This window comes from Rhizophagus irregularis, chromosome 1 (assembly GCF_026210795.1).
Source record: "Rhizophagus irregularis chromosome 1, complete sequence".
NCBI lineage: Eukaryota > Fungi > Glomeromycota > Glomeromycetes > Glomerales > Glomeraceae > Rhizophagus > Rhizophagus irregularis.
In genome coordinates this window covers 5182890-5198096 of record NC_089429.1, presented here as the reverse complement: position 1 = coordinate 5198096, position 15207 = coordinate 5182890, and the positions used below count along the sequence as shown (strand labels likewise).

General features: G+C 28.0%; 3 protein-coding genes across 3 annotated transcripts; 2 read left to right on the top strand and 1 right to left on the bottom strand.

Moving 5' to 3' along the window:
- Window positions 1-2491: 2491 nt before the first annotated feature.
- OCT59_001070 (uncharacterized protein) lies at window positions 2492-5465 on the bottom strand. The gene is made up of 5 exons (XM_025322008.2): window positions 4123-5465; window positions 3830-4036; window positions 3680-3743; window positions 3426-3598; window positions 2492-3348 (listed from the first exon to the last, which is right to left on the bottom strand). The coding sequence occupies exons 1-5, from the start codon at window positions 5434-5436 to the stop codon at window positions 2818-2820; spliced, it is 2289 nt and encodes a 762-aa protein (XP_025167362.2). The 5' UTR covers window positions 5437-5465; the 3' UTR covers window positions 2492-2817.
- Window positions 5466-5605: 140 nt separating this feature from the next.
- OCT59_001069 (uncharacterized protein) lies at window positions 5606-10208 on the top strand (the record flags this gene model as incomplete). Its single annotated transcript, XM_066139290.1, has 7 exons — window positions 5606-6001; window positions 6080-6209; window positions 6363-6556; window positions 6823-6996; window positions 7216-7299; window positions 7366-9373; window positions 9456-10208. 7 exons carry the CDS (start codon window positions 5606-5608, stop codon window positions 10139-10141), a joined length of 3672 nt encoding a protein of 1223 aa, XP_065988707.1. The 3' UTR covers window positions 10142-10208.
- Window positions 10209-13362: 3154 nt separating this feature from the next.
- OCT59_001068 (uncharacterized protein) lies at window positions 13363-15000 on the top strand (the record flags this gene model as incomplete). The annotated part of the gene is made up of 2 exons (XM_066139289.1): window positions 13363-14355; window positions 14440-15000. 2 exons carry the CDS (start codon window positions 13363-13365, stop codon window positions 14998-15000), a joined length of 1554 nt encoding a protein of 517 aa, XP_065988706.1.
- Window positions 15001-15207: the final 207 nt, after the last annotated feature.

Sequence of the window (15207 nt, the reverse complement as noted above, 5' to 3'; positions counted from 1 at the left end):
CACGGTTGTTTGTTGTCGTAAGCGTCCTTCTTCTTTCCGACGAGCAATTTTCAATTGTCGTCTACGTCGGTTTTTCTCACGTTTTTTTGCCAATTTCTGCTCAGGTGATAAAGGAGGATGATGGCTAAGATTTTAAGGGGAAGGTGTTGAATTTTTATTAAAATCAAACGATTTTCGGGTACTGGACAGTGAACTATTGGGTTCAGGGGGAATTTCTTGGTCGCGTTCAATGGAGTCGAGAAATATGGTTCCATCTTGAGATTTGAGCTTGTGATCTAACAATATCAAATTTAAAATTTTTGTATACTTTATAAAAATTGAAGGGTTTCGGATTGTCTGACTTGTCTCCATTGGTAAATGTCCATTTTTTTCTTGTTCTTCGTATCGAGACGTTCGATTATGATAGTGTATTCCACACCTAAACGGTTGCTTCTTACACTTTTAGGACGGTCGATTTTTGATAAGGTTTGTTCATAATGGTCCTGTCGTAGGACTTATATCGGCGTTGAGTACATATTTGGCGTGATGATTACATCGCCAACGTGATCTCGATAGGACAAAAGCTTTTAATTATAAAATTGTTGGTGTTACGTTTTCATAACCACCCTAGCGTACTGTTCTAAATAGGTAGATGTGTCTCTTTGTTTATCTAATATAGGATGCTTTACTTGCCGTTTTCCAAGCTCAATTTGACAATTGCAATGAAGAGAGTCTTTTTTTACTTTTATTCCGATAAACCCATGAGTATCTATCACCTTCCGAAATAAGTGTTATTGCAGAAAAGATGATAATTCAATATCAAGATCAAGATTTAACTCCACATTTCACCTTCATATCATAATGTTCATTAGTAACATTTAGAGAAATTGGTTGTATATAGTTTCAGTAATATCTGAATAATTAATTATTGTGTCAGATTGTTCAGTACTTTTTTTTTAAACGAGCAATTTTAAGTTTATCTCAGCAGTGCAAACATTTTTTTAAAGCAACACCTTTATCATTTAGAAAATTTTCATAGCTTTGACGAACATGACATCCTTTACAAGTTCTATTTTCATGGTTTGACATTAATGAAATAAGAAAGATAAGAAAGGGGTTTACAGTGACGTGTCTGACGAGATATTGATGAAAAGGTAAAAAGGTAAAAAAATTGATTTATAATCGATTTGCAATTAAATGTAACTGGAAATCAGTTTCCGAATCACGTGTAGCTAGCAAACCACCCTAGGTAAAGTTCGTTTTATTTATTTTATTTTATTTTATGTGAAGCCGGCGGGGGATATTCAAATGAGCATGATTCCTAAGTAATAAAACCTAAGTAATACAACCCAACTTAAGCCTACCATCGATTTCCGGAGGAGCCGGAAGCCAACCCGAGCTAATTGGAAGGTAAAGTTCGTTTTCATGATATAACCCAACAGCACCAGAAAAATTCTTCGATCACGTGATCTGTTTTTATTCACATCGTCACACCCTGTCCGAATTTCACTGTTTATATTTATCTGAGGGACTTAGATTTTTTCAAGTAGATGAAATTCTATTTGTCACGTTTTATTCATCACATCCTAAATTCTTCGATCACGTGTCAGTGCATAACGCCGGCCGAGTTCGAAGAATTTTCTGGGTGCCGTTGGGGTAGTTGTTTTCATGTACATGTCACGTGATGTAATTTATTTACCTGAACGGTTTACAACTTACAAGACGCAAATTTTAATAAAGCGTTACGCATACTAATAAAAGATAATGAAGCTGAATTGCCCAACTAAAAGCAAAAATAAGCAGTTTATAAAATAAAAAAAAGAATAAAATTTATTATTATTAAAAATTCTCTTAAAATTGACTTTTTTATATTTGTGATGAAGCAATTGATTGAACAATTATATTACATATTATATAATAAAATTACTAAATTTATAAAAAAATTTCCTGAATTATAGAAACTATTTTATCATTCCTTTTACAATTTTTTTTATATTTTCTTACAATGGATCAAATTCTAATGGTTCATTCATATATTGAAATCAGATAAATCAATCATAACAGTGTAACACAATTATTTACTCAATAACAAACATATCATATAGGTGAATATTTAAGACTTTAAAAGCCTTATAGCAAGTTTATTTTTTTTTTTGGAAATTTCCTCCTTTACTCCTTTATATAATTAATTTCGAGCATTTCTGCTAGCGCAATTGGCAAAGACATTACACGATAGCGCGAAATTTCTACGAGCTATTAAATAAATGATTCATTATATGTAATGTATTTTTTATAGCTACAAACATTTAGTATATAAAGAAAATAAATCATTGTTAACCTTACAACAAGATCTGGCCAGTCCATTCTTGTTTCATATTTTCTAAGATATCAATATAATATGAAACGAAAAACCGGGACAACAGCTATTTTAATGAAAAAAATACACGTTATCATAATTGTGTATTGTCGGCTTCAAGCACAAAAATAATAAATAAAAAAATTTGATTTATTTATAAATAAAATTTTTTTGAAAAATTTTTAATTTTTATATATCAATAATCGTATATTATTACTAATGAAGTAAAATTATTCTGTCGTAAGAATTTCTGCATATTTAATAAGTTAAATCAATTTATATGATGATTGATTTTTTATATATATATTATATTATCTTTTTTCACGTTAAAATGTTTCTGCTGGTGCAATTGTAATTAATACATCATTTTTTTTCCCGCCATCTTATTAGTTGATTATTGTTGATACTCTCACTAATAATATATGAATAAATATTTATTTTAATATTTTTATTCGAATAAGTAATTAATATAATCAATTTATTTAAACTTCGTCTATAAAGTCATCTATAAAGAGCCCTGACTGGCCTGATCGTATACTTGAATAATTATTATCATGAGGTGTTACTAAATGTTGTTTATCGGTATGGTTAGTATCGTTAGCATTAAATTGACTCAAAATTTCTTCATAAACTTGATCAATGTCAGGTCTCAACTCTGGATTACCGTCCCAACATTTTTGATAAAGTTGTTGATACTCTAAAGGTGTACCTTCAATTGGATCTTCTCTATGGCCAATACCAATGTGATGACATAATGCAAAGGAATTTGGGTCATCCCGATTGAAAAAAGGAGGACGACCACTTGTAATTTCCCAAAACAAAACGCCTAAACTATAAATATCGGATCTTTTATCTCTTATATAATTAACGCTCCTATAACATTGTGGTTCAATATATTCAACCATTCCCGTCCTATTAGTCACTGAGCTGGATGTAACTTCTATTAATTGTTTAGATAATCCAAAGTCTGCAATTAATAATCTACCATTATTCACTAATATGTTTTTTGAGTGCTATAAAGATAATTATTAATATTATTAAAAGAAACAACACTTAAAACAATGCATTTTAAAAATAAATATTGGATTACCAAATCTCTATGGATTATATCTTGGGCGTGTAAACATTTTAATCCACAAGTAATATCCAATGCCATATGAACTTTATCCTTCCATTCTAATGAATTTTTCTTCCGCATCAAATAATCTCTTAAATTTCCTTCATTGGCAAATTCCAATACCATAATATAATTCCCAATATCATCTATTCATTAAATATTAACGTAATTAATTATTAGTTCAAATGTAGATCATTTAATTATCCAACTAAATCTTTATCGCAAACCTTTTGCTATTCCAAGGAAACGATTGATATTAGGATGAAAATGAACCATACGAACAAGTTTTAACTGAATAAAGAATAAAATGAGCATAATATGTTAAATTTTAACTTATATAATACGTTAACCTCCTATGCTGAAATTGATTTACTTACTTCATTTACAAACTTTTTAATATCATCCTCTTCGATTTTTGAAGTTTTCTTTTCGATAAGGCTTTTAAGTGCAACTCGCATTCCATCATTAGTTACCGCACTATTTACGATACCAAACCCCCCTTTACCAATTTCTTCAATGTCATTAAATTCGCTATATTCAAAATAATGAATATCTTCATCTTTTATTTTCTTTCTAATCCATTCCTATATATATAAATATTTTTTTTTTTGAGCAATAGTAAGTAATCTTTTTAAAAGAAATGAAAGAATTTGGATATGTTAAAATTTACCCCTTCAATATCAGCTTTAATCTTCTTATCGTCGGCACGCGCATTAAAACCAATAATTAAAAAAAATCGCAGAAGTCGAATAGCAGTTTCAAATTCATCATTTAAGTTACTAAATTTTTCTTGAACATCTTTAGCACGAACATATTTTCTATATGAACCTTTTAATTGAGAAATTTCTGCAAGAAATTGGCGTATTTCCCCAATAACTGTAACTAAGTTACGGAAATTAATAAAATTTTTTTTTGAAAAAAATTCTAAATTTCGAATTTTTAAATTATTTACAGCTGTATCGGCTATTTTTACTCTTTCTAACATTGCTTCACATGTTTTTCTATTATATTGAGCCGTCTTATAAATTTCATCTATTTCATTATGCAATTTGCTCACTTCTCCTATAAGTGGTAAAAAACTTGTAAATAATACTTCAACTTTAGACGCAGTTTCCATTCCAACACAAAATGGTACATCAGTAGGTAAAGAAAAAAATTTCAAAAGATGAACGACAGAATTAAATTCTTTATTTAAATCTTCAAAAGTTTCCTCAATATTTTTTCTAGATTGGATATAATTCTGATAACCTTTCAATTGAGAAATTTCTGTGATAAATTTACGTATTTTATCAATTACAATAATTAATCTACGTAAATTGATATAGTTTTCTTGTGAAAAATATTTTGAATTTTCTCTTCTATTATCCCTTAAATTTCTTAATGCTATATCAGCTATTTCTACTCTTTTCATCATCGACCAACATGTTTTTTTATTATATTGAGCTGTTTGATAAACTTCTATTATTTCGTTGTATATATTGGTAACTTCTCTTACTAGTGGTAAAAAATTCACTTCTTTAATACGTGGCAAATAATTTGAAAATGGTACTTCTAAATCCAACTTTAGAAGTTGAACGGTAGTATCAAATTCATTATTTAAATTTCTAAAAATTTCAGCTTTATAACCTTTTGAAATTTCTGCAATAAATTCACGTATTTTATCAATAATTTCGACTAATCTATGTAAATTAGTATAATTTTCCTCTGAAAAATATTTTGTATTCTTTTTATTATGAATTCTCAAATTACTAAAAGCCATGTTAGCTTTTTCCACTTTGCTTAACAACTCATGGATTTCTTTATTATGTTCAACCGTTTGACCTATTTCTACCATTTCATCATATTTTTTGGTAACTTCTCCTATAAGTGATAAAATTTTTGATTCGGTTTCAAAAACCTCTGTTGCTACTGACTCTACGATTTTTCCATTATCCAACACTTTGTTTTTGGATTCTTGACCATCTTCAACTGAGTTTTCGTTCATAATTATAAAAAATCGTTTACGAAATTTTTTTTTTTCGCCGCGTAACATAAATTGCATAAATATTTGTACATTTGTATCACGGGTATATCAAGATATTTTTTACGGGCCATAATTTTTCCGATCTTCAGATAAATTATTTTTTTTTATAAAATAGAACTTCAAAAGTATAATGTCTTCCCGAAATTATAATAGAAAATGTGAAAAATGTGTGGGCCAATATACAAATATTCTAAATGCAGAGTATGAATGGTGTAAAACATGTCAAACAAAATATTTAGAAACTTTTACGAACGAGAACGAAAAAATTGTTGATTTGTTTCAAGAAATACGATTAAAAGTCAATGACCCAAATGATATATTATTTGAATGGATTCCATATGATCAATTTGATAATATCAAAGAAATAGGAAAAAGTGATTTCGTTACAGTAAATTCAGCAATATGGAAGAATGGTCCATTAAGTTATAGTTATTTTAAAAAAGAATTAACGAGAGTATCTGAGAAAAAGGTCGTCTTAAAATGTTTACATAACTCACAAAATAATATTAACGAATTATTAAGCGAGGTACGTAATCTTTTTCTTTTTATGATTATTTTAATTATATAGATTTAATAATAATTTGATAATTTTTAAATTTAATAGATCAAAACATATTCTATTAATAATTTAGATAATATTCTTAAAATATACGGAATATCTCAAAATCCTGATACGAAAGATTATATTATGGTTCTTCATAATGAATATTTTGGAAAATGTTGTAAAAAATGTGGTAAATTATATTCGAATACAGAATATAAATGGTGTAATTCATGTCATATAAATTATTTAAAAAAAAACTTTACAATCCACCTCAGTGGAAATGAAGAAATTGATAATTATATTCAAAAAATGCAATTAAAAATTAATAATCCATGTACTATAGTGTTTGAATGGATACCATACGATCAGTTTAATGAAATAGGCAAAGGTGGTCTTACTACAATATGTTTAGCAATATGGAAAGATGGTCCATTATATTATGAATATATGGTTGGTTGGACGAGAGAATCAGATAAAAAAGTTGCTTTAAAATGTTTATATAATTCACAAAACCTGGCTAGTGATTTTCTAAATGAGGTATGAAATTTATGAATTTGAGTAATTTTTTAGAGTAATTTTTCTTTTGAGTTTTGTAATTTGGCACCATGGCGCTATAGTTCTGGTATGATATATAAATGGGCGACAAGTAACGATTCTCCGTAAAAATTTCATAGATTTTAATCCTGATCCTAACCGCTTAATAATAAATTCATAACAGCGTCATAGCGCTACGTTGCCAAATTTAAATTTTCTTTTTATTTTTTTTTATTCTAATGATAACACTTTTTATTTTTTTTTAATAGGTTTCAACATATTCAATCGATTATATTGATGATAATTTTAAGATATATGGAATATCTCAAAATCCTAATACAAAAGATTATATTATGGTTCTTCAGTATGAATATTGTGAAAAATGTGTAAAATGTAATAATAATTACGTAGATGCACAATATAAATGGTGTGAATTATGTCAAGTAAATGATTTAGAAAATAATTTCACAAATTGGACGAGTAATAATGAAAAAATTGATCGTTTTATTCGAGAGGCGCAATTAAAAATTAATGATTTGAGTAATATAATATTTGAATGGATACCATATAACCAATTTTATGATATTATCAAAGATGATTTTTCGACAATTTATTCAGCAAAATGGAAGGATGGCCCATTAAGTTACAGTATTGTTAAAAAGAAATTAACTAGACAATCAGATAAAGAAGTCTCTTTAAAGTCATTATATAACTCGAAAGATATTAATGATGAATTTCTAAATGAGGTATAAAACTTTGCGAATTTTTGTTACCATTTTTAACACAATAATGATTATTTTATGTCTTAACAGGCTAAAGCATATTTAATAATGAATTCTAATTTCATCCTTAATATATATGGGATATCTCAAGATCCTAAAACAAAAGATTATATTATGGTTCTTGAAAGTATAGCAGGTGAAAATTTAAATGATTGGGTGAATCATAATTATAAAGATTTTAATTGGCCAAATAAAATACGCATATTATTTTACATCATCCAAAGCCTTAAGGAAATCCATCAAAAACAGATGATCCATCGTGATTTTCATACGGGAAATATGTTAATTTCAACGAACAGTGTAGATAATTTTAATATAATTATTTCAAATATGGGATCATGTGGAGAAGTTGGAAATACTGATGAGACGAAAATTTATGGAGATATACGTTATACAGCTCCTGAAGTATTAAGTGGAAAATCCTACACTCAAGCGGCAGATATATATAGTTTTGGTATGATTATGTATTATGTAGTAACTGGAAACAACCCTCGTGATGGAATTAAACCAGAAATAATTGGACCAAAAGCACCAAAACGTTACATTGATTTAATGGAAAAGTGCTTGGATTTAAATCCGGATATTAGACCAAATGTTAATGAAATAGAAGAATTAATTAATTTATTGTGTTATTCATATTTGGATGGTGAATCAGATTTTAAAAGAGTTATAAAAGTTAGTACAAAACAACATTATGAAATTAGAAAACAATTCGAAGAAGCAGAGAAGTACAGAAAAACAATTCTTTCATTAACTACCATAGATGATGATAAAGGTCCATATATTCCTTTAATTCAAACAGCTTCAATCTTAATTATGGAAATTATAGAAAGTTGTGAAGCAGCAGAATACAACAGAAATATTTGTGATGTTCTAGCAGAACGAGTGAAAATAACTCGTGCTTCTTTGAAGTCATTACAACTCAGAAAACAAAAAAATGAAAAGGAATTACGTAATGAATCATATTATGATGCTTGTCATAAATTTATATATGTTTTAAAAGAAATCAAAGAATATACAAAGGATATTTCGAAAATTCACTGCTTTAGAAAATATACAAAAGCAACTTTCGTTGAGGAAAAATTTACGAGACTTACAGATGGTTATGATAATGCAATGAAAGATTTAAATTTTACTTTGGTAGTTGCTAATGAAGAACGAAGAAAGAATGATGAAGAAGCTTTATCGAAAGATCTTGCCGAATTTGACAAATATCTTAGAGCGATGGGTGACAAAGTTGATAATATTTATGATGAAATAAAGTATATTAAGAAACATCTTTACGATAAAACATTTCATGGCGCAAATAGGATTGATTCAAAATATCTAGAACTCCCTTTACGAGGAAAATTTGATGACAAACGTGGAAAACATCCTAATTATGTAGTGAAAAGAATTTATAGGGGACAAGAAGTAGCATGTAAATCAATTTCAACGACCGCAAAAGTGCAAGGGCATCTTGAAATTTTAATAAAATTATCTGAATGTAATCATATTCTTAGATTTTATGGTGTCTCAAAGATTGACGATGATAATGTTCGGGTTTTTGAATGGGCTCATCGTGGAACTTTGAAAGAGTTATACGAAAAAAAGGATATTCAATGGCATTATAAGGTCCAAATTTCTCTTAAAATATGTCGTGGGCTTATATTTTTACAAAAAGCTGAAATTTTGCATCATGACCTTAGATGTGAAAATATCTTGATGACAGAAAGTTTGGAACCTAAAATTTATAATTTTAAGTTGTCCCGTTATGCCTTTGGGAACACCACTACAATAAAGGAGACGACTAATGATGCTGTGCGTTGGCTAGCTCCTGAGAAATTAATCAACTATAAATCAAAATATACGACACAATGTGAAATTTTTAGTTTTGGTGTTCTACTTTGGGAACTTGCTTTTGAAAAAATTCCATATAGAAGTTTGGAAGTAGACAAAATTAGAGATTTTGTAATTAAAGGTGGCAGAGAAAGAATTAAATTTGGAGATTCTACTCCTAAAAAAATCCAAGAAGATTATAAAAAAATTATAAATGACAGTAAGTATAAGTTTTCATCAGCAATCCTATATTATACAAGTAAAATTAAAGGATACTTTCATTATCTTCTTTATATATCTAGTTTGGAAGAATAATCCACAAGAACGTATTTCTTTTTTGAAAGCATTGGACATGCTAGAAGAATTATATAATTCCATCAGTTATATGTTTGATGAGAGTATACCAGCTTTGCTTGATGAAAATACATTAGATTTAGATGGATCAAAAGCAAACGACGAATTTGTATTACCAGATGATTTTGAACCACTAGATGATTTTATTGATCCAGTAGTTCCAATAATTCCATTAGATGAAGGTATAAAAGCTCATAGGGCAAGAGATTATCAAAAGGCGTGGAAATGTTTTGAATATCATGCAGAAAATGGTAATACAACAGCAAAATGTTGGAAGGGTCGTTATTTGTGGGAAGGATTTCATGACGGTATAAAAAGTCGTGAAGAGGGTAAGGAATTACTTAAAGAAGCTGCTGATGAAGGACATCATGATGCTCAGTTATTTTATGCTTTTACTTTTGTAAGGGTTCTGCCTGAAAATAATAACATAGATACATTTATGAAGTATATCACTAAATCTGCTGAAGGAAATAATAATATTGCACAATATAATTTAGGTGATATATATTATAATGGAAAATTAAATATCCCAAAGAACGAAGATGAAGGAATTAAATGGTTAAGAAAGGCTGCTTTTAATGATAACAATAATGCAATTCGATTTCTAGAAAAAAGAGGAATAAGAATATGTTAAACTTATCATTTATTATCATTATATATATATAGTTATTACAGTAAATAAATTTATATATTTCATTCTCATGATTTTTTTCTTCTCTTAATCTTTCATATAGAACTCTAAATCTTCCATAAAATAAGTTCGAAATGTTGGAAATTTAAAGGGGCTAATAAAAGATGCGGTACATGACTGATTTATAATCATATATTTACGGTATAACTTCAATCATACAGTATATTATTCAGTATATATATGGATAAAAAGTTGCTTTAAAATCATTACTGATATAATTCAAAAGATATTACTATTTATAAAAATTTGTTAAATTTAGTTACCTTTTAAACATTCCTTTTACACTTTTACATACATTCTATATACCTAGCTGAGTTATATAAAGTGTGATTTAGCAAAACTACGAACTGCAAAAACTCTATTTCTTGTAGAGTATACTCCTCGAATTTTTGAATACCCTAACAAATATCGTGTCATACTATTTAGTATGATCAAATACTTTTGAAAGTGGTTAAAATAAATTGTTGGTTCATAATTGGTTATATGTCCTATGCGCGTCCTTCGCTATCATACGCTCCATACAAATTTTAAATAAAGAACGATAATTTATTAATTATTCACTAGTAGATTGAATCTGGTTACACTAGTACATAATTATAATTAAGTAACCTTTTTACAAATTGATAAATAATCAAAGTACTATAATAATTAATTTTTTCATCATCATACTCATCATACTGTAGTATTTGGTAAATTTAGCATAATTATATAGTATCTACTAATACCACGCTTCCTGTAGACTCAATTGTGAAGATTATAATTCTGGAAATATGAGCCTTTTACGGAAAGAAGATGGAATATAAAACCAAATAAAATACATTATTTAATTCGTGATTCGCGTAACAATCGGAGAAAATTACTATTCAAATTTGGGGGAGAAAATAAAACCGTTTTTTGCGATTATCTCGTGATTCAGTGATTCAATCTCGACGAAAGTTTTATGTCGTGTAGCTCTCTACGCCTTCTATAAAATAAAAAAAAGATCGTAATTTCGAATCCGACATGCTCCGGAAAAAATTGATTTTGCGATTATCTCACATTCTATTGGTCCAATTTCGACGATCTTTTTTTTATTTTATAGAAGGCGTAGAGAGCTACACGACAAAAAAATGTTCATCGAAATTGAATCACTGTAAAATGATATAATCGCAAATAACTTTTTTATTTTTTCCCCTAAATTGAATAGTAATTTCGTAAAATTTCTCTGATTGTTACGCGAATCACGAATTAAACTAGGAAACGGAATCCGTTATTTTTTTGTTGCACAATGTCACGTGCGAAGCAAAAATATCATTCTCGAGTCTCGACATGTTTATAGTATGATTCTTGATAGACATATACTTATTTTATTTTTATATATCAAGAATGACACTTTTGCCGGGACATTACGTACGCGTAGTCCTTCGTTACACTTCGGACTAATTATTCAAAGTTTTAAAGAAATTTATCGAAAACAGATGGTCCATCGCGATTTTCATACAGGGAATATATTAATTTCAACGAACAGCGTACATTATTAATTTCAATATGAATATGTGGAGAAGTTGGGAGTATTGAAGTTTAGAGATATGTATTATACAGCTCCTGAAGTATTAAATGAAAACTTACACTCGAGGTTTAAGCGTTAGTTTTGGTATGATTACGTATTTTGTAGAATACTCTCGCAATGAAATTAGACAAACCAAAAGAAGAATTCAAAGAAACCTACCAGCTAATAGCCCTGTTCATTTCTGTTCTGTTCTGTTCTTTTCCGATTTTAGTGTAATTAATTTTAGCCAATTAAAAAAAGGCATAAATTGAGTAGAAAAATCGGGTTCAATCTGTTCCGTTTATTTCTAGCCAACCATATTAAAGCATGTATTGCATTTTCAAATTTCGGAACACTCGGATCATCAATTTTTTTAATCCGTTGTTCCGGTTGTTGTTCCGATTTTTAAATGAATTTGATTGGCTAAAAACTTTGGTAAAAATCGGAACAGAACAGAACAGAACAGAAATGAACAGGGCTAATGTTTCCAAATTTTAATGTCGGTTAGGGAACGAAACTAAAGAAAAAAAAGAAAAGTTAATATAACGAAATAAGAAACGAAATAAAATGAAACAAAAAAAAGTATCAGACACTATTTCCAGATTTTTAGGGATGCATGACACGAAAACTGTAATTTGTGATTATTATTTCATTAAATTATCCAAAGATAATCCGATAATCCTTTATCCACTTGTGAACTTTATAGAGATATCCGTTATCCTATTATTAGGATAATCCGAATTAATTATAGGATACTATCCGTTCAAGGAAAGCTCTACTTAGATAACAATAATAAAAGTATAACAAGTAATACTGTAATTTTTTAAAATCACCTAAAACCACGAAATCACGACTATCCACAAAATACTACAAACTACTATGTATGATTACCTCACCTCATTTCTTGGTTTATAGATTTATAATCATAGATTCATAGTCAATCGATTAGAAAGAAATATGCAGGTTTTTAATATATGATAATATTGCCGATAGCATTAACAGCGTTAATTTATCCGGATTAAGCTTTTTAAGCGGTGAAAAGTAAAATTAAAGTCTATGGGTACGATCCTTGGCCAATATTTTTTTTTACCCAGCAATAAATTATTCAATAATATATGAATATTGAATTTAATAATTTGTCTTATAATTTTAAATTTTATATACAATAATACTAATTCAGGACCCCGTATAATTATAATAAAGGTCATATGCAAAAAAAGTATATAATTTTGCGTTTTTAATGGAAAGGTCATATGAAAAAACGGGTATTTTAAGAAAATGTTACATGCCAAAATAGAGTACCACCAAATTAGGTCACAGTAAAAAAAGTATATAATTTTAGACAAAATTTTAAGGTCACATGTAATTTTTCTAATAAAAGCGTATATTTTAGGATTATCATATGCAGTGTTACATCAATTTTCAATATAATTATATAAATAACGAGAAAAATCCATCTTTTACTTTGTGATAAATTTACCGCAATGTAATAAATTTATCAAATTTACTTTATATTATCCATGATAAACTTACCAGGAATTCAATATGTTTTACCATTTATTACTTTTAAAATGTTAAGACACATACGCGTCTTAACTTTATCTTTTACGTTATTATATATCAATATCAACACAAAATGAATAGTAAAAATCTTGAACAACTTTTAAACATTAATAAATTTCTCTCTACAACTCCTCCTCCTAATATTCATTCTGTTCAAGATTATGTTTCAACTATTAATATATCCGGTATCTTTTCTATTACTTTTGACACTCCTCACGAAACTCTTCCTCCATTAACAAATATTGATAATACTGCTGAAAAAATCCTCCATTTGCAATATCCACATTTAACTTCTGCAGCTGTATTTTCTAATGGAGATTGTTTATTAAATTCTATATCTCTAATTTTTAATGCAAACCAAATGTTAGCATTACAATTTAGACTAGCTATGGTTGTAGAATTGATGAAATTTTCAAATTTTTATCTTAGTCAAAAAATTTTTGAACAAGATTATTATTTTTCCGATATAGCTTTAAATTCAGCCAAAAATTCAGATATGCCGACTACATATAATAAAGAAAGAGAATATATTAGTGAAATTGCTTATATATCTAAGCCACATCAGTTTTGTTCAATTATCGGATTATATGGCTTAGCATCAGTAATTCAAAGACCGATAATGTCAATATATCCTCCAACTGTTTCTCAACTAATTAGTTCATTGTATAATAAATTAATTGAACCACGAATTAAAGCTTATGATGAACCTATTATGATAATGTGGACACCATCAAGTGGAAAGTGGAATATTAATGATCCTTTACCACAAACAGATCATTTTGTTCCAATCTTCAAAAGAAATTCACCACCTTCACCTGATCAAAATATTGATATTGAAATGCGTGATGTTCAATCTGATGAAAATGAAAATATACCTTTCAATATTCTTGAATCAGAAAAATGTATGAGTGATGGTTCTGATATAGTGGAATTTAACTCAAATGTTGATGATAATGATGGTGAATCATCATCATCATCATCGTATACTACTAATAATGAAAAAAATGTTAGGAAAAAGCAAACGCGAAATAGTCAAAAGCGAATAACGAAACTTGATCATATTAAAGTAAGTATCAGAATTCAAGATAATTAATCTATTCATAGTTAATTTATGATGCTAATAATTATTCAATTTTTTTTTATTAATTAGGATAAAAGATTACAAAATCATCCGAAAGTTAATAAGATTATTACTCGCAATGAAGTTCAATGTAAATGTGGAAAGATAATCAGATTGCATCGAGCTTATAATTCAAGAAATTTAGAAAAACATAGTAAAACTAGTAACTGTTTATTAACAGAAGGAATACGTCCACTCACAAGTTATTTTGTAAATTCTACAAAATCTCACCAAATTTCATGTATTGGATTGAGAGACGAGAAGCACTTAGAATATTTACAAAGAATTGGTGGAATTATACATTATGGTGGTGCACCACGTGTTGAAGTATTAGCAAAAGAATTATTTCCAATAAAATTTGACAAAAATTTTAGTTGGAAAAGGTTGACAAATAATGAAAAAATCAAATTAGAGAATGAGTTAGTTGCAAGGGCAAAATGGCGCAACGATTTTAATTCTAATTGTATTCGAAGTGTAAAATGTAAAATTACAACAACAAACAAAGGAAGAATTTGTAAAAAATGTATGAAGTTAAATAGTAACAAAATTTTAATGGTATTTATTAAAATTATAAATAATGAAAATTATTAAATTTAATTTTATATTAATTACATTACATATTATATTATTAGAATGCAATTGAACGGCCAATTCCAAAAATAGAGAATCGAAAATTTACACCAAAATTTATAATTAAAAAAAATCCGATCTTCAAATACTTAAATGACTCTAATCTGAATGAACTTTATTATTCAGTAGATTCAAAGCAAGACTCATTTTGGCCAATATTAGCAGAAA